We start from the raw sequence: 26180 nt of genomic DNA, 5'->3' as shown, positions 1-26180 counted from the left end.
AAATAGGTACTTTTATACACCTTTGGGCTATAATCTTTTTGGAAGACAATTTGCAGTTGCAATTAATTTTAATCACTGATCTAGCATATTATATCTTAGAATTTATCCTGTAGGGATTCTTGGACACATACACATATATCATCTATGCATACATGTTCATCGAAGCATCGTTTGAAATAGTAAAAGACTGGAAACAACCAAAATTATGGCAAAACCACAACATGAAATATTAATACTGTGCAACTATTAAGAAGAATGAAGTAATTTCCTCTGTGCTGATGTAGAAAGTTCTTCAAGATGCATTGTTAAATAAGTGGAAAAGAAGTGGCAGAATTGTGTATAGCATGATCCCATTTATGTTAAAAGAAGATTTATAAAAGATATACTTTTATATATTGAACATTTCAGGAAGGGTTCATAGGTAATTATTAAGTAATTGCTTCCTGGGAATGAGGAGGGGAGGGGTAAGAAGGGTGAACAGGATGAGAAGGTGACTTCATTTTCTTATTTAATTTTAAAATTTAGTATATGTGTTATTTCCTCTATGAAAAAGAAAATCTTGTTACTGAAAACGTTAAAATTAAACATTTTATGTGCCTTATTTACCTTGTACATGATTTCAATGGATATGTGACTTGTGAAATTTCTTGCTTAATCAGGAATGTATTTAGTAAGGAAACCTATTTGTCCTTTTAGAAATTAATAATTCTGAGAGTATCGTAAAGAGCTAGGATTTTAATTAGGTGACTAAAATGGAGAGAAGGAATGGGTGTTTTCCTGGGAAATCTTTGTTAATCTGTGTTTTGTCCTCTTGGTTGTAAGATTTTTTCGTATGTCAACACTGGCCTCTTAAAACTCTTTTTGTAAGATCTCTTGGTGCAACCAAGTAACCATCAAAGCCCAGACAACCCTGTCTTATTAGTTTTTTTGTTTATGAGCAAAGATACAGCAGAAGTGAAGAATTGAAATGTAATTAACCAATAAAGAGCAAAAAATTTGAGCAACAGAAAACAAAACAATAGAAAAATGTAATTAGTGAAGTGGAAAAAACAGTAAAGAGGGCTGAGTTTGAATTATAGTCATGTATTTACCTTGTGACTTAGAAATTTGATTAAATCTTGTGAAATTCCATTTTCAAAAATGTTGAAGTGGGATTAATAACCAACTTCTAGGACTGTTGCAGTCTTCAAAGAAAGATTAGGAATATAGAATGAAAATAGTATAATATCCTTCACCCAGTAGGTTTTTAATAAATGATATCTCCTTCTTGTAATTATTTTTCTCTCTCTCTCTTTTTTTTATACTTTATGTTCTAGGGTACATGTGCACAACGTGCAGGTTTGTTACATTTGTATACCTGTGCCATGTTGGTGTGCTGCACCCATTAACTCATCATTTACATTAGGTGTATCTCCTAATGCCATCTGTCCCTGCTCCCCCTACCCCACAACAGGCCCTGGTGTGTGATGTTCCCCTTTCTGTGTCCGGGTGATCTCATTGTTCAATTCCCACCTGTGAGTGAGAACATGTGGTGTTTGGTTTTCTGTTCTTGCGATAGTTTGCTGAGAATGATGGTTTCCAGCTGCATCCATGTCCCTACAAAGGATACGAACTCATCCTTTTTTATGGCTGCATAGTATTCCATGGTGTATATGTGCCACATTTTCTTAATCCAGTCTGTCATTGATGGACATTTGGGTTGGTTCCAAGTCTTTGCTATTGTGAATAGTGCCGCAGTAAACATATGTGTGCATGTGTCTTTATAGCAGCATGATTTATAATTCTTTGGGTATATACTCGGTAATGGGATGGCTGGGTCAAATGGTATTTCTAGTTCTAAATCCATGAGGAGTCGCTACACTGTTTTCCACAATGGCTGAACTAGTTTACAGTCCCACCAACAGTGTAAAAGTGTTCCTATTTCTCCACATCCTCTCCAGCACCTGTTGTTGCCTGACTTTTTAATGATTGCCATTCTAACTGGTATGAGATGGTATCTCATTGTGGTTTTGATTTGCATTTCTCTGATGGCGAGTGATGAGCATTTTTTCATGTGTCTGTTGGCTGTATGAATGTCTTCTTTTGAGAAGTGTCTGTTCATATCCTTTGCCCACTTTTTGCTGGGGTTGTTTGCTTTTTCCTTGTAAATTTGTTTGAGTTCTTTGTAGGTTCTGGGTATTAGCCCTTCGTCAGATGAGTAGATTGCAAAAATTTTCTCCCATTCTGTAGGTTGCCTATTCACTCTGATGGTAGTTTCTTTTGCTGTGCAGAAGCTCTTTAGTTTAATTAGATCCCATTTGTCAATTTTGGCTTTTGCTGCCATTGCTTTTGGTGTTTTAGACATGGAGTCCTTGCTCATGCCTATGTCCTGAATGGTATTGCCTAGGTTTTCTTCTAGGGTTTTTATGGTTTTAGGTCTAACATTTAAGTCTCTAATCCATCTTGAATTAATTTTCGTATAAGGAGTAAGGAAGGGATCCAGTTTCAGCTTTCTACTTATGGCTAGCCAATTTTCCCAGCACCATTTATTAAATAGGGAATCCTTTCCTCATTTATTGTTTTTGTCAGGTTTGTCAAAGATCAGGTGGTTGCAGATGTGTGGTATTGTTTCTGAGGATTCTGTTCTGTTCCATTGGTCTATATTTCTGTTTTGGTACCAGTACCATGCTGTTTTGGTTACTGTAGCCTTGTAGTATAGTTTGAATTCAGGTAGCGTGATGCCTCCAGGTTTGTTCTTTTGACTTAGGATTGTCTTGGCAATGCGAGCTCTTTTCGGTTCCATATGAACTTTAAAGTAGTTTTTTCCAATTCTGTGAAGAAAGTCATTGGTAGCTTAATGGGGATGTCGTTGAATCTATAAATTACCTTGGGCAGTATGACCATTTTCATGATACTGATTCTTCCTATCCATGAGCATGGAATGTTCTTCCATTTGTTAGTGTCCTCTTTTATTTCACTGAGCAGTGGTTTGTAGTTCTCCTTGAAGAGGTCCTTCACATGCCTTGTAAGTTGGATTCCTAGGTATTTTATTCTCTTTGAAGCAATTGTGAATGGGAGTTCATTCATGATTTGGCTCTCTGTTTGTCTGTTATTGGTGTATAAGAATGCTTGTGATTTTTACACACTGATTTTGTATCCTGAGACTTTGCTGAAGTTGCCTGTCAGCTTGAGGAGATTTTGGGCTGAGACGATGGGGTTTTCCAAATATACAATCATGTTATCTGCAAACAGGGACAATTTGACTTCTTCTTTTCCTAATTGAATGACCTTGATTTCTTTCTCTTTCCTGATTGCCTTAGCCAGAACTTCCAACACTATGTTGAATAGGTTTTCTAACTCTTAATAAGATGTGCCTTCTTCTGTAGAAAAGTAGACATATTTACAGTGATCAAAACTCACTCCCAGGGAGAGGTGGGAGTTTAATAGTAATACTCTTGATAAAGTATTCTTGGTAAGATTATAGTACTTCGTTAAACCTGTCAACATGCTTAAGGCACCTTCATTTATCAGGGTTTTTTTTTTTTTTTTGGTTTTTGAAGTTTAGACACATATCAGTAGTTGTCAATGATCTCATGCTTTGACCCTGTAACTTCTGGGATGTTAAAACATCCAACTATTCTATAGTAAATGCCAATGTAATTAATCTATTGTATGCTGTAATTTCATAGGAAATGTGGTCATGTTTGTTTAAGGTTTTTAAAAGTTTTCATTTTGTTACTCTCCACTTCAATTTATCTGAGACATAAAGGAAATTTGAGAAATTAGAACAGTGTTTGTGGGATTAGAGTATTAGTTTTCTTTTCTGAAAATAATGTACTTAAGACAATTATATATAAAACTAAAGTTAGAGAAGACTGAATGAGTGTGTTATGCCTCTTCATACTGCGTATTAAAAGTCCTCTCAACATGTCTAATACTCCTTATCAGTGCTTTTTTTGTCTCTTAAATTTAGACACATCTGTCAGTAGTTGTCAGTGATCTCAAAGTTTGCATTGTTCATGAGGACATTAAACCCTCTAGAGCAGCGGTCTCCAACCTTTTTGGCACCAAGGAGTGGTTTTGTGGAAGACAGTTTTTCTACAGCGAGCGGTGAGGGAGAGGGATGGTTTCGGGATGATTCAAGCACATTATGTTTATCACTAGATTCTTATAAGGAGCATGCAACCTAGATCCCTAGTGTGTGCAGTTTACAATAGGGCTTGCGTTCCTGTGAGAGTCTAATGCCACCGCTGATCTGACAGGAGGTGGAGCTCAGGCAGTAATGCTCGCTCACTCACTGCTCACCTCCTGCTCTGAGGCCCAGTTCCTCATAGGCCATGGACTGGTGGTAGGAATAGGGGGCCCCTGCTCTAAAGAAAGCAGCAATATCTTTATTGTGGTAATAATACCACAGCAAAGAAAAGAAACACATTCACACAACTTTAAATACAATTTTTAGGAGTTCAGAGACCTACTGAGGCCATCTATGACTACGTCTATTAGACTTCAGGTTGAAAACTCTTAGTTTCAATGTTCAAAGCAGAGAATACTTTTCTCTTTCCTAATAGGATGGATTTGGTCTCTAAGAATAGGATTATAACAAGTGAGGGTTAATATTTTTTTTTTTTTTTTTTGAGACGGAGTCTCGCTGTGTCACCCAGGCTGGAGTGCAGTGGCCAGATCTCAGCTCACTGCAAGCTCCGCCTCCCGGGTTCACGCCATTCTCCTGCCTCAGCCTCCCGAGTAGCTGGGACTACAGGTGCCGCCACCTCGCCCGGCTAGTTTTTTGTATTTTTAGTAGAGACGGGGTTTCACCGTGTTAGCCAGGATGGTCTCGTTCTCCTGACCTCGTGATCCGCCCGTCTCGGCCTCCCAAAGTGCTGGGCTTGAGCCACCGCGCCCGGTCGAGGGTTAATATTTGTAAAGTTTTGTTTTGGATGTAACAGCTTATGCTACAGAATTATCTCTTAGTTATGAATTACTAATATCAGCTAATCATTCTTTATCATCAGCTTAGTACTTTTATAAAACAAATCCTCCCACATGAATGGAAGGAAAGCAGTTTTTCTAAGACCCTTCCTCTTTTCTTGGGCCTTCTCTGTGGGTAGGGGCTGAGCCATATCCTTGATTTCTAGATAAAGTGTTTTATAGGTCAGTACTGTTCGAAGAGCAGGACGCTGGTATATCGTGCTCTGGCATAGGTCAGCTCTACAAAGAATCCAAGGAGGGATAATCCAGTCCAGTGATTCCATTTCTCCAGAAAAGGCTTGCTGTCCTTTTCCTTGCCTCTCTATAATAATCCTGTGACCTGTCTCCCACATGTGAAGAAGTTAGTTTACTGACTTTACTAACTTAGCTTAGTCAGAAGTATTTCATTTATCTAACACAAAGGAGCCCACATCCATACTCTCTGGGGTCAGTTTAGTATTTACTTGCAGTCTTAACGAGCACCCTCTTTTCCTCCTGCACTAAACATTCTTCCTCTGGTAATACTGGATTCTGAAAAAGAATGGAACAAAATCACTTTTGATCTCTCTAAAATTGAGAGAATGGGAATCTTTTGAGTAAATTATCGCTTTTGTATAAACTGTTGGTCTTTACAGAATGCTTATTCTGTGCTCCATGATGTGGTAAATTAATTGGGATTACAAAGATGAACATACTCCTTCTAGCACCAACAAGATCTTCATGGAAGAGAGGTAGGGCAATGCAGTGGAAACAGTAGGAACTTTACTGTGAAGCAAATGAATCCTCATTCTGTGAACTAGGGCAAATTACTTATCCTTTCTGGGCTTCAGTTTCTCCGTCTTCAAAAGCAGGCCTGTGAAGATAATGATAATTTTTATAAAGACCCTAGCAAAACAGCTTGATCATAGTAGGTATTCAGTAAATGGTGAATTATAAGGAAGGCTTAGGTAGATTCTCTTCTAGTAGAACTTCTACATTTGTGGATACTGTTAGCTGGAAAGTCAGTCAAAATCTCTCCCTCTTTTCTTAAGCTTATGAGGATAGGTTGGCCAAATTGTTAGCAACAAGGCAGTGTCAGTGTTTCAACTCCATGTTCTTTGACTAAGTTTCTAAGTGCTTAGACTTCTGGAGCCAGATATTCGGTTAGAAAGACTTTTAATAATTTATTACACAGCTATTTATTGAGAGCTGCTTATGTGCTAGGTGTTGGGACTACAGTGGTAAACAAGGACAAGGTGAGGTCCTTGCTCTAATGAACCATTCAGTATAGTGGGAACCAGACAGACATTAAACATGCCTTAAAGCCATTAAAATCTCATGGGCCCTCAGTTACAGAATACACATGATTCAATACTGACTGATTATATGAGTCCCTTTTTCTTCCACACTTGGGTTATTTATGCATTAGACTCTTTGGAAAATGCCCCTGTGCACTTTTTCAAGCTGTTAGTGTGCAATAGTTTAAGAGATTCCATTCTAGCAGTAATCATGGTTATTATATAAAATGGTAGGCATTGCCTAACTCTGGTTCAACAGGAAACTAGCACCGGACATAAGTTGTTCCATTTTGATGGGAATTACTAGTTTGGTAGGGGGGTTGAAACCGTTCTAAACCAGTGGTCTTTAAACTTTCTATTTTTTTCCTTTTCTTGAGACAGGGTCTCACTTAGTCACCCAGGCTGGAGTGCAGTGGTGCAATCATAGCTCATTTCAGCCTTGACTTCCTGGGCTTAAGTGATCCTCTCACCTAAGTTTCCCAAGTAGCTGGGACTGCACGCATGTGACACCATGCTAAGCTAATTTTTTGATGTTCTATAGAGATGAAGTCTCACTGTGTTTCCCAGGCTATTCGTGGTCTCCTAGGCTCAAGTGATCCTCCTGCCTTGGCCTCCCAAAGTGTTGGGATTACAGGCATGAGCCACTGTACCCAACCTCTTAACCTTTAGTAGCTGTATAGTATTCCCATGTAATTCAGTAATTTATTTAACTACTCCTTACTGATGAGTGGTATAATTATTTTCAGTTTTTGCTACTATAGATACTGAGGCACTGAATGTCCTACATATATTTTGGCAAACTTTTGTACATATATGTATATAAGTAGGGCAAAATAGGGACTATTAGGGTAAAATAGGGAATATTTGATCAAAAGGTATATTGTATTTAAGATTTTGATAGATATTGCCAAATTATTTTATCCATGAAGATTTTAATTTAAAGTCTGGAGTGGGACTGAGCAATCTGTGTTTTTGACAAGTTTCCTAGGTGATTTTGATGCCTCCAATTTGAACTATTGCCGGATCAGAAAAATGAAGTATAGTACACATCCTCTGGAAAACATCAGGCAATTATGGTTATCTAGGGAAGAGTAAAAAGCCTTTTCAGTGACTGAGCTGTAAGAGTGAATTTATCTTAAGTAGCAGTTGCTAGGGATGGCCCATCTTTAGAGAAACAAAGTGTACTAATATTTATCTGGAATATTTTATGTCTTTTTGATATATAATGTAGGGAAAAGAATGTAAAAATTGTAAAGACCTGAGTTTGAACACTTTGCATTTAGTAACTGTAATCTTGGGCAAATTAATGAACTTGAATTTTTCTTTATATAATAATATCTACCTTCCAGATTTGTTGCAAAGATTAAAGAGAGAGTGATACAACATTTGTTGAGTACCTCTTCTGTCTTCTAGTATTTTATGGCTATCTCTGTCATGGCAGTTTGTCATTTAGCTTTAATTAGTAATTTACCTACTCATCTCCCCATTAGAGTAACTGGGACCATGTCTTGTACTTTAGTGTTCCCAGTCACTAGCCCAGACTCGAGACTTGGTGCACTGTTCTGTTACTTAAATGACTGTGTACATTTTCCATTTTAGTGTTCGTAAGTATCCTAAGAGACAAGTATTATTTGCTTCATTTTACCATGAGGAAATGCTCAGGAAACTTAAATAACTTTCTTAAGATAGCACAGCATGGCATAACCAAAATTGAAAACTGTGTGTAATTTCAAACTAGATACAGTCTGTGCTTTTTCCATGAATCCACTTTGCTGAGATAATGATATAAGGCATGTTGGAAATTTTGAAATTGCTACTCAAGTGTAAGATGATTTTTGTTATTTTAATACTATACTTCAAAAATTAGCATGGTGATTGAAACATTTCTTCTGCATATACTCAATATTCTTCAGTTTGGCTTTCCTGAATTCATGGTATAACCAAGTCTGCCTTGTCTATAAGAATGTAAGTGATCATTTCCTCTTGTGAGTGATTTTTCTCTATATTTTTCTTGCTTAAAATTCTATCTTTGCTTTTCTTTTGGTGAACTTTTTGATTTTTATAAACACATGGGTTTAAGATGTTTTATATAGTGGTTAGGGCAGGATTTTGGTAACATTGGAAGTTTTAGTAGAAGTAATGTTGTCTTCCTGTCTGGTCTTTATCTTCATTTCCGTCTTTCGTTAGCAGCCTTATATGGACCCCTTCAGGGCATGGGTCACTGATTTGGATCTCATCACATGTCAGCCCTGCTATTGGATATCTCTATTTTGTAGGTCATAACCACATTGCTTAAGGGTGTGGAAACAGTGAGGAAAATACCGTGTCATAAGTTTTATGTTTATCTTGCTTTTAATGGCACTTTGCTTTTGAGAATTGGGTTAGGTTGTTTTGAATATTTAATCATAAATAGTTTGGAAGAAAAAGAAAAATGTCCCCACTCTCTGACCCTTATGTCATAAAATTCACAACATTGCAAAACAGGAATAGCATACAGCAAGAAGTGTTGCAATAGGAAGAAATGTGTGGTTTTACTTATTAGAGTTGGACATGGGAATTTTCCCAACAATTTCTGTTTTGTGGTCTATTTTCCAGACCATATAGGGATATTTGCCCAATATTCTATATAAGTTTGTTCATTTTCTGTTTTATTTGACTTTTTTTTTTTTTTTTTTTTTTTTACCTTTGGTAAAACAACTTTGGGTTGGTTTCCTTTCTCCCTCAGGCCTGATGATGTTGGGGATGGATGGTGGATATTGGAGGCAGGCTGCGTTATGGATTCATTTGAGTCGTTGACGCATTTAAATTTAGCCATTGCCTTAGTGCGTGTAATTCTGCCTTTGTTGTTCATGTCTACTTCACTAGCTCTTTAAGGCATGTGGAATTGTGTTGGAAAATGCATGCCTGATTTCCATATTGATGTTTCTTAAGTCTGGTTTGAACCCTGGGAACACAGTTGTAGTCTTCAATGTCTTAGTATTTTTAGATGGAGCTTTTATACTTTAGGGTTTACTGAGATGAACTTTGGAGAGAAAGTCTAAACAGAATAATTTATGACCTGCAGGAACAGAGGATGTCATGTTTAAGAACTGGAAGAACTCTTTTCCTATTAGTAACAGTTGTTGAATGATAATGCATGGAGTATCATCAGTTTATTTTTTATGTGATTTTTAATGTTCTTATTTAGAAATTGATATTCTTATATTAACTATTTTGTAAAATGTCCCAAGGTATACTTTATAATGGCAATAAAATCTAAGGTAAAATATTATGTAATAAGGTTTCAAAAGTTATGTATCTTATATATTGTAAAATTTTTTTTTTTAGGCATATGGATCAGGCTGTGATATTGTTATTTTGGCAAATGACTTTGAATGTGTACAGATCATTCCTGGTGCTAAACATGGAAACATCCAAGTCAGCTGTGTGGAGTGTTCTAACCAACAAGGAAGAGTAAGGGATTTAATTTCTTTACTAAATGTCATTTAAAAATGTGTTTAATAATCTCAGAATATTCTTACCCTTTTATGCAAAGCTTGTCTATAATTTCTTATGTATTGCTTGGGTGGCTGTTAATAGAAGTTGTAAAGCGATAGGTTTATACAAATTGTAAAGTGCCATTAAACTGATAATTTGACAATTGTTCTACAGCTGTATGTATACTGTCTTCAAAGATCTGTAGGCCTTACAATACTGTGCATACTGACATTCTGCCAGTTACTACTTCTAGCAGCCATTAAGCCAGTAAGGGGAAGTAAACTTTTATCTTCTCTACCTAGCACCCCTTATGTCCCTCATATTATAACATCAAAGTTGTATTAAGAAATTCTGCAAGTTGTTAATGTCTAATATCATGCTTGTCATATAGGAAGAGATTTGTAAAATCTGTTAGCATAATGAAAGTTTTTTTGTTGAGTGAAGAGTCTTATAGTTCATTCAGGCTTTAAAACAGACGATTTATTTTGAAATAGTTAAAATTTCATCATATGTACCTCTCCCGCAATTTTCAAACATAATGTACATCAAATTTTGGTTGCATGTCAATATGGCCTGTTTGCTGTATACCCCAGCAATTCAGTAAGGCCAATGTTATGTTGCCGAGTTGAATGTCTCTACAAGAACAGAGAAGTAAGATTTTTACCTATAATCATTGTAATGGTTTAAACTATCTTAGTGTTCTAGAAATTGTTCTTTATTGGGTAACAAATTTGGTCAAGGATATGTTAAATCAGAATATTCATGTTGATAAATAGTAATCATACACATTTATACTGAATGGTAAATTATGGTTACTTTATTATACCATTTTTCCTGCCCTATCCTACTGCCCATATCAAGCCTTAATATTTGTGTAAGTGTACCAGTACTTGACAGTTCAGTGATACATTTGACCTAGTATTGGAACACTGGATTTCCTGGTGTTTCCTGATACTAGTTTCTTGTTTTTCTAATTTTCCCCCAAGGTACTCCTCACCCTCAAGCATTGCTTATACTTATTTTAGAAAACACGGAGAATGTCAGATTTCTCTCATTAATTTTTTGTTGCTCTTCTCTCTAGGCCGAGCAAGGTAGCTTAAGCCTGCCTAAAGTTGTATGATAGTTGTCAGAGGTGAATTTTAGTAAATAGCTCAAGTGCCGGTGATAATCGCAACGAACACGTTCTCTGGGAGTAAAATTTTTTTAAAAGGTATATAGGCCGGGCGCGGTGGCTCAAGCCTGTAATCCCAGCACTTTGGGAGGCCGGGATGGGCAGATCACGAGGTCAGGAGTTCGAGACCATCCTGGCTAACATGGTGAAACCCCGTCTCTACTAAAAAATACAAAAAAAAACTAGCTGGGCAAGGTGGCGGGCGCCTGTAGTCCCAGCTACTCAGGAGGCTGAGGCAGGAGAATGGCATAAACCCGGGAGGCGGAGCTTGCAGTGAGCTGAGATCCGGCCACTGCACTCCAGCCCGGGTGACAGAGTGAGACTCTGTCTCAAAAAAAAAAAAGAGGTGTATAAGACATTGGTATTCATACCATGGGAAACAGAGCAACTTGTGTTTCTACTTTTCTTGAGCTGGTTTAATGTAAATAAGGCAAAATTGTAGTATCTTTATTGTCTTTGTTGACATCTTCCTTTAGTCTTTTTATCCCCCAGTTCTTGTGGTGATAACTTTCACATTCATGACTTCGTATTAGTCTGTTACAATCATTCATTCATTCATTGACATGTTGAATGGAATCATTCACAACACTTTTTGCATGTTATTTTAAGTAGCTTTCTGTTGTGGATTATGATTTTTCTTGGAAAGAATGTTAGATGTTAGGTAAGAGTTAAAATCACTTTTTGGCATGACAGTGCCTTAAAATCATAGGGGATATTTTTGGCAGACCTTAAAAGAATATATACCTAATGGAGTTTTAAAGGTTAACTGGGGTGCAGAGGTGTCAGAAAGGATGGTTTTTGATCTGTGCCCTGTAGTTAAATCTTACCAAGAGGAGGATGAACTTGGAACTAGCCTTCAAGAAATTATTGGAAAACAGGCTCTGGTAGTTTCTAGGAACAGAGGGATTTATGTCTTTTCTTATCAGGTATGTGACATGGAACAAAATCCTCCTGGTCCCTAAATTTCTTGCTTCAGTCCTCTGGAGATGTCTTCTTCAGCTCTTTCCCCCAGGTGCAGTGTATGGCTCCCTGACTACATCTTGGCCTGTTTTTTCTATTCTTCCTCTAGATGGTGTCTCAATTGGTATTTTCTGTTTGATGGTATAATTAGGCCATTTTATTTGAAATATTTTTAAGACCTGTTGTTAATTGATGCTTTTCTCATGGATTTTATGTTATTTTCACTAGATTATAAAGTTTCTGACAAAGATGTGTGCTTTTGAAATGTATTTTTTAATAGTTGTTTTTATATTAAAAATAAAATTCTTATGAAAAATGTGATTTTTTTATGTGCATATTTTTTTTTATTATACTTTTTAAGTTCTGGAGCACATGTGCAGAACGTGTAAGTTTGTTACATAGATATACACATGCCATGGTGGTTTGCTGCACCCATCAGCCCATCATCTACATTAGGTATTTCTCCTAAGGCTATCCCTTCCCTAGGCCCCCTACCCCCTGATAGGCCCTGGTGTGTGATGTTCCCCTCCCAGTGTCCATGTGTTCTCATTGTTCAACTCCCATTTATGAGTGAGAACATACAGTGTTTGCTTTTCTGTTCATGTGTTAGTTTGCTGAGAAAATGGTTTCCAGCTTCATTCATGTCCCTTCAAAGGACATGAACTCATCCTTTTTTATGACTGCATAGTATTCCATGTGTATATGTGCCACATTTTCTTTATCCAGTCTGTCATTGATGGGCATTTGGGCGGATTCCAAGTCTTTGCTATTGTGAATAGTGCCACAGTAAACATACATGTGCATGTGTCTTTACAGTAGAATGATTTATAATCCTTTGGGTATATACCCCATAATGGGATTGCTGGGTCAAATGGTATTTCTGGTTCTAGATCCTGGAGTAATCGCCACACTGTCTTCCACAATGGTTGAACTAATTTACACTCCCACCAACAGTGTAAAAGCGTTCCTATTTCTCCACATCCTCTCCAGCATCTGTTGTTTCCTGACTTTTTAATGATCACCATTCTAACTGGTGTGAGATGGTATCTCATTGTGGTTTTGATATGCATTTCTCTAATGCCCAGTGATGATGAGCATTTTTTTTTTCGTATGTTTATTGCTTATGAGCTTAAGGAGATTTTGGGCTGAGATGATGGGGTTTTCTAAATATACAATCATGTCATCTGCAAACAGAGACAATTTGACTTCCTCTTTTCCTTATTAAATACCCTTTATTTATTTCTCCTGCCTGATTGCCCTAGCCAGAACTTCCAATACCATATTGAATAGGAGTGTTGAGAGAGGGCATCGTTGTCTTGTACTGGTTTGCAAACGGAATGCTTCCCGTTTTTGCCCATTCAGTATGATATTGGCTGTGGGTTTGTCATAAATAGCTCTTATTATTTTGAGATACGTTCCATCAATGCCTAGTTTATTGAGAGTTTTTAGCATGAAGCGCTGTTGAATTTTGTCAAAGGCCTTTTCTGCATTTATTGAGATAATCATGTGGGTTTTGTCATTGGTTCTCTTTATGTGATGGATTACATTTATTGATTTGTGTATGTTGGACCAGCCTCGCATCCCAGGGATGAAGCCAACTTGATCGTAATGGACAAGCTTTTTGATGTGCTGCTGGATTTGGTATGTCAGTATTTTATTGAGGATTTTTGCATCAATGTTTATCAGCCATATTGGCGTAAAATTTTCTTTTCTGGTTGTGTCTTTGCCAGGTTTTGGTATCAGGATGATGCTGGCCTCATAAAATGAGTTAGGGAGGATTCCCTCTTTTTTATTGTTTGGAATAGTTTCAGAAGGAATGGTACCAGCTCCTTTTTGTACCTCTGGTAGAATTCGGTTGTGAATCCGTCTGGTCCTGGACTTTTTTTGGTTGGTAGGCTATTAATTACTGCTTCAATTTCAGAACTTGTTATTGGTCTATTCAGGGATTCAACTTCTTCCTGGTTTAGTCTTGGGAGGGTGTATGTGTCCAGGAATTTATCCATTTCTTCAAGATTTTCTAGTTTATCTGTGTAGAGGTGTTTATAATATTCTCTGATAGTAGTTTGTGTTTCTGTGGGATCGCTGGTGATATCCTCTTTATCATTTTTTAATGTGTCTATTTGATTCTTTTCTGTTTATTAGTCTGGCTAGCAGTCTATGTATTTTGTATTTTGTTAATCTTTTCAAAGACCAGTTCCTGGATTCACTGATTTTTTTGAAGGGTTTTTTTGTGTCTCTATCTCCTTCAGTTCTGCTCTGATCTTAGTTATTTCTTGTCTTCTGCTAGCTTTTGAATGTGTTTGCTCTTGCTTCTCTAGTTCTTTTAATTGTGATGTTAGGGTGTCGATTTTAGATCTTTCCTGCTTTCTCTTGTGGGCATTTAGTGCTATAAATTTCCCTCTACACACTGCTTTAAATGTGTCCCAGAGATTCTGGTATATTGTGTCTTTGTTGTCATTGGTTTCAGAGAACATCTTTATTTCTGCCTTCATTTTGTTATTTACCCAGTAGTCATTCAGGAGCAGATTGTTCAGTTTCCATGTAGTTGTGAGATTTTGAGTAAGTTTCTTAATCCTGAGTTCTGATTTGATTGCCCTGTGGTCTGAGAGACTCTTTGTTATGGTTTCCATTCTTTTGCATTTGCTGAGGAGTATTTTACTTCCAATTATGTGGTCAGTTTTAGAATAAGTGTGATGTGGTGCTGAGAAGAATGTATACCCTGTTGATTGGGTTGGAGAGTTCTGTAGATGTCTATTAGGTCTACTTGGTGCAGAACTGAGTTCAAGCCCTGGTATCGTTGTTAATTTTCTGTCTTGTTGATCTGTCTAATATTGACAGTGGAGTGTTAAAGTCTCCCACTATTATCGTTTGGGAGTCTAAGTCTCTTTGTAGGTGTTTAAGAACTTGCTTTATGAATCTGGGTGCCCCTGCATTGGGTGCATATATATTTAGGATAGTTAGCTCTTCTTGTTGAATTGATCCCTTTGCCATTATGTAATGCCATTCTTTGTCTCTTTTGATCTCTGTTGGTTTAAAGTCTGTTTTATCAGAGACTATGATTGCAATCCCTGCTTTTTTTTTTGCTTTCTATTTTCTTGGTAAATCTTTCTCCATCCCTTTATTTTGAGCCTATATGCTTCTCTGCATGTGAGATGGGTCTCCTGAATACAGCACACTGATAGGCCTTGACTCTTTATCCAGTTTGCCAGTCTGTGTCTTCTAAGTGGGGCATTTAGCTCGTTTACATTTAAGGTTAATATTGTGATGTGTGAATTTGATCCTGTCATTATGATGCTAGCTGATTATTTTGCCTGTTGGTTGATGTAGTTTTTTCATAGCATTGATGGTCTTTAAAATTTGGTATGTTTTTGCAGTGGCTGATACCAGTTGGTCCTTTCAATGTTTAGTGCTTCCTTCAGGAGCTCTTGTAAGGCAGGCCTGGTGGTAACAAAATCTCTCAGCATTTGCTTGTCTGTAAAGGATTTTATTTCTCCTTCACTTAAGAAACTTAGTTTGGCTGGATATGAAATTCTGGGTTGAAAATTCTTCTCTTTAAGAATGTTGAATATTGGCCCCCACTGTCTTCTGGCTTGTAGGGTTTCTTCCCAGAGATCTGCTGTTAGTCTGACGGGCTTCCCTTTGTGGGTAACCCGACCTTCTCTCTGGCTGCCCTTAACATTTTTTCCTTCATTTCAACCTTGGTTAATCTGACAATTATGTGTGTTGAGGTTGCTCTTCTCGAGGAATATCTTTGTGGTGTTCTCTGTATTTCCTCAATTTGAATGTTGGCCTGTGTTTCTAGGTTGGGGAAGCTCTGCTGGATAATATCCTGAAGAGTGTTTTCCAACTTGGTTCCATTCTTCCCATCACTTTCAGGTACACCAATCAAACGTAGATTTTGTCTTTTCACATAGTCCCATATTTCTTGAAGGCTTTGTTCGTTTCTTTTCACTCTTTTTTCTCTAATCTTGTCTTCTCGCTTTATTTCATTGAGTCGATCTTTAATCTCTGATATCCTTTCTTCTGCTTGACCGATTCAGCTATTGATAATTTGTGTATGTTTCATGAAGTTCTCGTGCTGTGTTTTTCCACTCCATCGGGTCATTTATGTTCCTCTCTAAGCTGGTTATTCTAAGCAATTCATCTAACCTTTTTTGAAGGTTCTTAGCTTCCTTTCATTGGTTTAGAATATGCTCCTTTAGCTCGGAGGAGTTTGTTATTACCCACCTTCTGAAGCCTACTTCTGTCAATTTGTCATTCTCCATCCAGTTTTGTTCCCTTGCTGGTGAGGAGTTGTGATTCTTTGGAGGAGAAGAGGTGTTTTGGTTTTGGGAATTTTCAGCCTTTTTGCAGTGGTTTCTCCTCATCTTCATGGATTTATCTACCTTTTTTCTTTGATGTTGGTGATGTTGATAGTCTTCCTTTCTGTTTGTTAGTTTTCCTTCTAACAGTTGGGCCCCTCTGCTGCAGGTCTGCTGAAGTTTGCTGGAGGTCCACTCCAGACCCTGTTTGCCTGGGTATCACCAGTGGAGGCTGCAGAACAAAGATTGCTGCCTGTTTTTTCCTCTGGGAGATGCTAGGCAGAGCTATCCTGTAGGAGGTGTCTGTTGGCCCCTACTGGGAGGTGTCTCCCAGTCTGGATACACGGGGGGTCAGGGACCCACTTGAGGAGGCAGTCTGTCCTGTATGAGAGCTCGAGTGCTGTGCTAGGAAAACTGCTGCTCTCTTTAGAGCTGTCAGGCAGGGACGTTTAAGTCTGCTGAAGCTGCACCCACAGTCACCCTTTCCCCCAGGGGCTCTGTCTCAGGGAGCTGTTGGTGGGCTCTGCTTAGTTCAAACTTCCCGGCAGCTTTGTTTACACTGTGAGGGTAAAACCACCTACTCAAGCCTCAGCAATGGAGGATGCACCTCCCCCCACCAAGCTCGAGCATCCCAGGTCGACCTCAGACTGCTGTGATAGCAGCGAGAATTTCAAGCCAGTGGATCTTAGCTTGCTGGGCTTCGTGGGGGTGGGACCCGCTGAGCCAGGCACCAGAGAAAATTTCCTGTTCTGCCGGTTGTGAAGACCGTGGGAAAAGTGCAGTATCTGGGCCAGAGTGTTCTGTCCCTCCCGGTACAGTCTCTCACAGCTTTCCTTCGCTAGGAAAGGGAAATACCCCAACCCCTTACACTTCCCGTGTGAGACAATGCCCCACCCTGCTTCAGCTCACTTTCCGTGGGTTGCACCCACTGTTCAGCCAGTCCCAGTGAGATGAACCTGGTACCTCAGCTGGAAACGCAGGAATCACCCGCTTTCTGCATCCATCTCGTTGGGAGCTGCAGACCAGAGCTGTTCCTATTCGGCCATCTTGCCAGCTGTCCATCCAAATATGATTTGTTTGAATAGATCAGCCTTGTATTTGATGTGTAAAATAAAGCCTGCTGAATTTTTTGATAACAGAGGAGAGACTCTTAACTCCAGTACACTTCCAGGTATATTTATGGAAGGAAATAAACCATGAATACTGTATTGAGATTATATTATATGTAATCAGTTTATACATTATTATGAAAAGGAAGATACCTTTATTTTACCCTTTTCTAGATATTAATGCTATATTTATTCTTTTTTAGATTGCAGCTTCATATGGTAATGCTGTTTGTATATTTGAGCCCTTGGGCATAAATTCTCATAAAAGAAATTGTGTAAGTATTAACCAATAATAGAATATTTTTAGAATCTAGTTAACTTTAGAATCCAATTGATGTTAATAAAGGCTCCTTAGGAGCTAGTGCTGAACATAGACTAGAGTATCAGTGAAAAATTGGTCTAGTGCTTTATGTTAGGATCCTTACATTCACTGGGGATACATCCCTAGTGCTTTTAGAAACCCAAGTCTCTAGAATATTGCAAATTGAGATTTCCTGTGTTAAATGAGAGCTACCCTAGTTTGAACTACTCTTATTTCTTATCTGGATTACTAATCTCTATCTGATAATCTGGTTTCCTGCTGCCTTCAACCCCAGTCTCTATTCTCAATAGAGCAGGTCGTGACATTTCTCTGCCTAAAAGTTTGTAATCGTTCCATATTTCTCTCTCTCTCTCTTTTTTTTTTTTTTTTTTTTTTCTTTTTGAGACAGGGTCTCACTCTCCCTAGGCTGGAGTGCAGTGGCATGATCACTGCTCACTGCAGCCTCAACCTGTCAAGTGATCCTCCCACCTCAGCCTCCTAAGTAGCTGGGACTGCAGGCATGCACCACCATGGCCAGCTGATTTTTAAATTTTTTGTAGAGATGGGGTTTCCCTGTGTTGCTCAGGCTGGTCTTGAACTCTGGGGCTAAGCGATCCTCCCACCTCAGCCTCCCAAAGTGCTGGGATTATGGGCATGAGCCACCATGCCCAGCTGCTCCGTACTTCTTTCAGATAAAAAGCCAAAAGTGTTTTGTAGACTACGACTTCCCTTCTACGCAGTCCCACACTTACTACGTCTCAGAGGTCACCTCCTAAGTTCTTGTCCTCTCTGGTTCTACTCTGGCCACATTGGCATTTTTACTGTTTCTCAGTTAACCTTCCCTCTTTGAGCCTTTGTGTTGGTTGTTTCCTTTGTCAGGAATGTTATTCCTCCAGATATCTCCAAGGATAGCTCCCATAGATCCTTTAGGTCTTTGCTCACTAATATCTTGACAATGAGGTTTACCTTGACCACCCTTTAAAAAATTGTACCCCCGCTTATCTTGCTATTTAAAATTTTTTTACAGCATTTATTTATTATTGTTTGCTATGTAGAATGTTATCTAAAGGTACATAAGGGTAGGAAACTTTGTTTCTTTTTTTCACTGATGAATCCCCAGTACTTAGAGCAGTATCTGGAACAGCCAGATGCGGTGGCTCACACCTGTAATCCCAACATTTTGGGAGACCAAGGCGCGTGGAACACAAAGTCAGGCGTTTGAGATGAGCCTGGCCAACGTGGTGAAACCCTGTGTCTACTGAAAATACAAAAATTATCCGGGTGTGGTGGTACACGCCTATAATCCCAGCTACTCAGAAGACTGAGGCAAGAGAATCGCTTGAACCCAGGAGGTGGAGGTTGCAGTGAGCCTGGACTGTGCCATTGCACTCCAGCTTGGGCGTCAGAGCAAGACTCCATCTCAAAAAAAAAAAAAAAAAAAAAGTATCTGGAACATAGTAGGTATTCCTAAATGTTGGTCAAATGAAGGAGTTTAAAAAGCTCACTTACCAGCTCAGCTAAATGGTTAAGCATACCACATTGTGAACCATTCAGATTCACACTGGGTGCTATATTATATTTGTCTTACTTAACGTTCAAAACATCTAATGTGGTTAGAACTAAAAAGTACTGCATGCATTAAATTTTTACTATCACTCACAAATAATCAAAATTGCAAATGCTAAATCTGAATGCTGAGTATATATTTACAAGTAATATTTAAAGTATATTTTTAAGTGAAATGCCTTAAAACAAATGGTTTTGGAATTTTTTCATTAAATATATGTATTTTGATATATCTTTTTACATTCCCCTAAAGCAGTATAAATTAAAGTATTAATCTTTCCCTACAATAGTATTATGAAATGGATATCAAATTTTGGACTACCTAAGAGACACCTAGAGCACATACTAAAAATTTAGGTTTCCATGTCTCATTCCCCAAATTTCTTCAAGATACTTGCTCCACAGATTACACTCTAAGGAACACTAAAGGAAATGGTGTTAGGGATGTCTATAATTTTAAGAATTATTTAATTACTACACTAAAATAGATTCGTTGAACAGTATTTAAAATCGTGTTATGCTGTTGTGATTGTTGTTTGGTCAGCAGTGGTAGGGTTTAAAACTAACATTTTCTCTGATTATAAAATGTAAAATTATTTTTGGATAATGAAGTGCAGGGTTTGCAGATACATACACACATTTCCCACCCCCCTGGCCCCGACACATTTTTTTTTACAGAGTCTTGCTCTGTCACCGAGGCTGGAATGCAGTGGTGTGATCATAGCTCACTGTAACCTCAAACTTGTGGGCTGAAGTGATCCTTCCGCTTCAACCTCCGAAGTAGCTGGGTCTGCGGGCATGAGCTACCATGCCCAGCTAATTTTTAAATTTTTTATAGAGATGGGGGTCTTGCTATGTTGCCCAGGCTGGTTTCAAATTCCCGGCCTTAAGCAATCCTCCTGTCATGGCCTCCCAGACTGTTGGAATGCAGCTGTATTTTAAAATTCTGCCTCGAGGTAGTCAGGAAACCTTGTATACATTTAAAAATTGTTAAATATTCTTAAAATACTATAACACGAAAGGGCATTACTGTTTAAAAAGTATTATTTGCCAAGCAGTTAACATATAGCTTGCCTAAGGTAACATAGCTTTGCAAAGCTTTTCAAAAATGTCCTCTCACAAAAGGACATTTTATATTTATGTACTACAAAGAAATATATAAACTTTTGTTTACTTAGAGAATGTATTTCATGTCAAAGGTTTTTGACTTTTAAACTTTAAATCACCTTTTAGAATGAAAATATTAAGAAAATAGGATAGAAATTCAGATACAAAGTTTGTGGATTATATATACAATATAGTGCAGATGGGTTGACTTTTGGGGAGATATATCTAGGTTTCTTTTAGACATTGAGTCCATGGGATTATGACAATTTGCATTTCTTCCTAATGTGCATTTATTTTGTGTTAATAAACATTTATTTAACATCTTTATTGCCAGCCATTAGAAACTCTGAAGATAACAGAAATTGTTATGACACAGTTTCTGTCCTTGAAGAGTTGCAATTTAATGGGAGAGTCAGATGTATAAACAAATACTAATTCCATGTGATCAGTGTTATAATGGCAGAATGTAAAAGTGGTATTGGTGCTGCCAGGATGTCAGAGAAGGCTTCATAGCAGAGATGATGAGTTAGCTAATCTTAGTGGAAGGATAGGGGTTTGCAGTTGGAGACGTGAGGAATAGGATATCCTAAATATAAGAAGGTATTTATGGGCATGGAAGGAAGCCTGAGAGAACCTGCTTTGTTTGGGCATGGCAAGGAGCTCAATATGGTATAATAAATAGTAGTAGAACCAGTGAAAGTTATGTTAAAACAGTATATGAAAATAATAGTGAAATATTTTCATCTTTGTTTCAGATCATAAGGTCTTAAGTTGAAGAAAATGATAAAATGGTAGTGTTTTGGGATATTATTTTAAAAACATCTTTTTCTTTTTTCTTATTTCTTTTCGTCTATATATTTCAGCAACTCAAGTGCCAGTGGCTTAAAACTGGGCAGTTTTTTTTGAGTTCTGTGACATACAACTTAGCATGGGATCCTCAAGGTATTTAGCAATCAGATTTAAAATTATTTAAATTAAATATTTGTTTTAAATGTATGATAAAAATGTGATATAGTCTCCCATAAAACGAAAATGATCAATATATTGTATTTTCTTTTTGTTGACAAATACAATTTTTCCTTCTTGGTATACAGTGCTTTGTAAAATGCTTAATTTACTATTCTGTGTTTTCCCCTGCCTTTCAGTGTTTTATTTCAAGAAACAGTTATGATTTGTTTCCTAGTTAACGTGTGCTGCCCTTTATTCTTGTTGTATTTGCTAAGAAACACATTGGAAATAAAACAGAGACCGAAAAAACTTGAACTCATTTTATCATTTGTATCAGGAAATTACTATCTTTAATTTTGAAAAATTAGGAACCTCTAATGATAATAGCTGTTGTCCCTTTTTATATTCACAATTAATAAGGATTATTTTTATATTTCATGTATAAAACCACATTTTATTAATTTGTAGTTATGCCTTATATTTTGAGGACATTTTATGTGGTATATATCAGAGTTTTGGGGAGTTTGTTATTCTATTAATACATTTGCTGTTAGTTTTTTTGACTTGCTTGATAGTAATAGCTCTTTGCCAGTAAGCTTTACTTTGTTATTCTCAAATCTTCCTTAAGAACTACTCTTTGTTGTCCGGAAGATTCTTTTTTTTCTTCTAAGGGACTTTAAAAAATATATACCAAGTGTTTTTCATTGGCGATATTGCTTACTTTTCACATAATGTTAATAGTTTACGGATCTAAACAGAAGCCCATGTGCATGTATTTCCCTATATAATATTTGCCTATTCATCATAACATTCTTTAATTTTCAGATAATAGACTGTTGACAGCAACCGATTCCATTCAGTTGTGGGCTCCTCCAGGAGATGATATTCTGGAAGAGGAGGAAGAAATTGATAATAAAATTCCTCCTGTTTTAAATGATTGGAAGTGCATCTGGCAGTGCAAGTTAGTGTCTATTTCTATTGTTATATTCATTAATTAAAAGCAAATGCTTCCTAAAATATGTTTCCTTTCACAAAGATCTTTATTTTTTGATGGTACCATTGCATTTAGAAGCCTAAAAAGTAGATTTTTTTTCTAACCAAACCCCGTATAATAGCATTCTTTAATTTGTGCTAGTTAATCATTTAAAAAAAGGATGAAAGTATTTTCATAGTTATAGCCCCAGGACAGGAGTTGACAGGGTTGATACATAGGAATTACTCATTAATAGGTTGAGATAAGGATGGGGAGGGGGAAGATGTGAAAGTTGCCAGCCACTCTTTCAAGTGGAAGATGTACTGTTAACAGTCATATAGATTATGTGACAAAGACTAGTCAGGGATGATGATGAGCTCAGCTTTTAACATGTTATATTTAGGATGTTGGTGGGACATGTAGGTGGAGATATACTGTATTCATGCTACTTACATTCTTCTTTTCCCAAAGTGAATGTTGGATTAGTTTTAATTAATTTATATTGTTATGGAGGTGAAATATTTTGTTTATATTTTTAGGGAAGCAAAAACAGTCTTATTCTGAGGATTCTGACTTTGATATTACAAAAATTTCATCTTGACCATTTTTATATACAGTACACCAGATTTTAAAAGTGCTAATTGCCTAACTCTCTTTTTTAGAACCTCAGTATCTGTACATTTGATGGAATGGTCTCCTGATGGTGAATATTTTGCTACTGCTGGAAAGGTAAAGGATCAAACAAAAACATGTGAAAGAAACAATGAAGGAATTAAAAATATTCCTTATTTATTTTTATTTTCAGTTTTTTCATCTGTAAAACTGGGCTAATCCTCCTTGGCAAAGCTGGCCTGAAGAATACAAGTGGTGTTTGTAAAAGACCTGGTGGTGTGCTCACAGGTTGTAGGCACTAGGGAAATAATGGCTATTCTTGTTACTCTTATTTGACCTTGGCTCATTTGCATTTTTAAAAACTAAGTTTTGTGTTTAAAAATAGCGTATGTACATAACTTAAAAAGTAAAATAATACTGGATTCACAATGAGAAGATGTACTCCTTGCCTCATTATTCCCACGCTAATTCCTGTGTCCAGGAGGCAATTATTTGTCAAGTTGAATATTTTGGTATTTCCTTCCATGTCCTTGAGTAACTTGAAGTGCTCCCATTTCTTGATTCTCTCTGCCCAGCCCCCTGAGTTATGTGCATTATTTTTTGCCTTCCCACCGTAGAAGCTGAGGCTTTAGCTTGATAAAGGGAAGGGGTTGATATCCCCAACCTCATCTTCAAATCTAATACATACACATATTCATTTCACTTGCTCCTATCTTACTGATGTAGGTATCTCATGATTTTGGGTAAATCATAGTTATTGTTTACATTATTAAGATTGTACAGAATATTCTTAATGGCAATTACTTTGGAGATAATAATTACTGTGTTTTACGGTTTGCTTTTTTCCCTATATACCTAATTCATCCTTAGAACTGCTTTGACTCTGTTCTCAGTATAATCCCACATAGGAGGTGTTCTGGGAACATGAGTTCTCTTTGCTCTCATTCAGCTTAATTGCTCTACCAGTCTAAAATAGCAGAGCTACCATTTTCGGGTTTTATTTTACCAACTTTGGGAAATTCTCTTTGCCTCTCTCCTTTGTTGAATTTTCTGTTTCTTGGCATCATTTATCTTCCTTTTTTCTTGTTTTGATGGCAGTATCCCCCAATAGGTTCCTGAAGAAAGGTGAATAGGAAAAAACACTTCTCAGGCCTTACATGTCTGAAAGATTTTTTTCTTACGCTTGATTTTCTCAGACATAGAATTGGGTTGAAAATCACTGACCCTCGATCTTGTATCTCAGTAAACTTTTTTTATTGATATATGTGTGGGATACATGTGATATTTCGATACATGTGTAATGTGTAATGATGGTCAAATTAGAGTATTTAGGATATCAATCACCTCAAATGTTTATCTCTTTTTTGTTGGGAACATTTCAAATCTTCTAGTTAATTGAAATATACAGGCCGGGCACAGTGGCTCACGCCTGTAATCCCAGCACTTTGGGAGGCTGAGGCAGGTGGATCACGAGGTCAGGAGATCGAGACCATCCTGCCTAACATGGTGAAACCCCATCTCTACTAAAAAAAAAATACAAAAAAAATTAGCCAGGCGTGGCGGTGGGGGCCTGTAGTACCAGCTAGTGGGGAGGCTGAGGCAGGAGAATGGCGTGAACCCGGGAGGCAGAGCTTGTAGTGAGCTGAGATGCGCCACTGCACTCCAGCCTGGGCAACAGAGCGAGACTCCGTCTCAAAAAAAAAAAAAAAAAAAAAAAAAAAGAAATATAGAATATATTATTGTTAACCATAGCCACCCTACTGTACTATTGACCACTATAAGTTATTCCATCTATCTGTGTATTTGCACCAATTAACCAACTTCTCTTCATCTCCTTTTTTAGCTGCCACATAAGATTGAGAAAATGTGGTATTTTTTCTTTCTGTGCTTGTCTTATTTCACGTAACATAATGACCATATGTGTTACTACAAATTATAGGATTTTGTCCTTTGTACAGCCCAATAGTATTCCACTGTGTATATTTACTACATTTCATTTATCCCTTCATTTACTGTTGGGCATCTAGGTTGATTCTATATCTTGGCTATCGTGAATAGTGTTGCAGTAAGCATGGGAGTGGAGCTATCCCTTTGATATACTGATTTTCTTTGTTTTGGATAAATACCCAGTAGTGGGATTGATGAATTGTATGATAGTTCTAGTTTTGTTTTTTGGAGAAAACTCCATGCTGTTTTCCATAACCACTGGCACCTGAGCAAGCTGACTGTAGGCCCAAAGACTGGTCCTCCTGGACCTGTGACTGCTGGTGTCCATGTATGCTGCCTGGGAGCCCAAGGGCCAGCATGCCTGGCCTGCCTCTGCCACCACGTGTGCCCCAGAACTGGCCTGTCTGGTGTCCCTGTCTGCAGCAAAGCCTCACCACAGCCTCTGCTATCAACCACAACCTAAGACAATGAGTAACTCACAGACACTGTTGACACTGACAAAGAATGAAAGTGAAGTGCTGACACTTGAAGAATAAAAGTGGCTGAAGAAATTGTATGAAGGCGACTCTTCTTCTGTCACCCAGAACCAAAGCCAAAGAATACTATCCAACTAACACCACAACATCTGGGGGACCTGTTAAATCTGAAACTCATGTCTTTCAATTCTGAGAGATTATTTTGTATTATTTCTTTTGTGTTATTTCCTTCTCTCTCTGGATCTTTTCTTATTCAGATATGGGTACTTTTACACTAATTCTCTGTTTTAGTATTTTCCCCCTTTACTGTTTTCCACTTGTTCATCTTTTTCTTTTAATTTCTGGGGGACTTTTCAGATGTAACTTCAAAGTAATTTTTTTCTGCTATTAAATTTTTAGTTTTTAAGAGGTTTTAAAATGCTCTGATTTTTTTTAAATTACAAAATATTTCATAAATTAAAAAAGTATATATAAAACATGTTGTATAAGATATAATAAACAGGCCGGGCGCTGGTGACTCGAGCCTGTAATCCCAGCACTTTGGGAGGCCGAGATGGGCGGATCACGAGGTCACAAGATCAAGACCATCCTGGCTAACATGGTGAAACCCCATCTCTACTAAAAAATACAAAATAGCCGGGCAAGGTGGCAGGCGCCTGTAGTCCCAGCTACTCGGGAGGCTGAGGCAGGAGAATGGCGTGAACCCGGGAGGCGGAGCTTGCAGTGAGCTGAGATCCGGCTACTGCATCCCAGCCTGGGCGACAGAGCGAGACTCCGTCTCAAAAAAAACCAGATATAATAAACAATTAAACAAATACACATGTACCCTGCTCCTCAACTTGAGACAAAGAACATGAAACAAATGGGTCCTTTATCTTTCTCCATGCATCTCCTTCCTCTCCTCCCACCCCAGGCAACCAGAATCCTGATTTTCATGTTTATTATTTTATTTTAAAAAGTTTCATTCATCTAAATTCCCAAATAAGATAATATTTAGTTTTCCACAGT

The 26180-nt window shown here is 37.6% G+C and overlaps 1 protein-coding gene across 4 annotated transcripts in view; it reads left to right on the top strand.

The window, feature by feature from the left end:
- Window positions 1-26180, top strand: part of DMXL2 (Dmx like 2) — a 187634-nt gene that overhangs the window by 35178 nt on the left and 126276 nt on the right. For all 4 annotated transcript variants that reach the window (XR_004057317.1, XR_004057318.1, XM_030930656.1 and 1 more), the window contains exons 2-6: window positions 9552-9677; window positions 17446-17517; window positions 21080-21158; window positions 21990-22125; window positions 22800-22866. Coding sequence is in view for 2 of the 4 variants with exons in the window: in XM_030930656.1 (XP_030786516.1) it covers window positions 9552-9677; window positions 17446-17517; window positions 21080-21158; window positions 21990-22125; window positions 22800-22866 (480 nt within the window). In the remaining 2 variants the exon portion in view is untranslated. The remainder of the gene's footprint in view (window positions 1-9551; window positions 9678-17445; window positions 17518-21079; window positions 21159-21989; window positions 22126-22799; window positions 22867-26180) is intronic.

The sequence above is a fragment of the Rhinopithecus roxellana genome, chromosome 5, assembly GCF_007565055.1.
Source record: "Rhinopithecus roxellana isolate Shanxi Qingling chromosome 5, ASM756505v1, whole genome shotgun sequence".
In the NCBI taxonomy this organism is placed as follows: domain Eukaryota; kingdom Metazoa; phylum Chordata; class Mammalia; order Primates; family Cercopithecidae; genus Rhinopithecus; species Rhinopithecus roxellana.
This window is presented reverse-complemented; position numbering and strand designations above follow the sequence as displayed.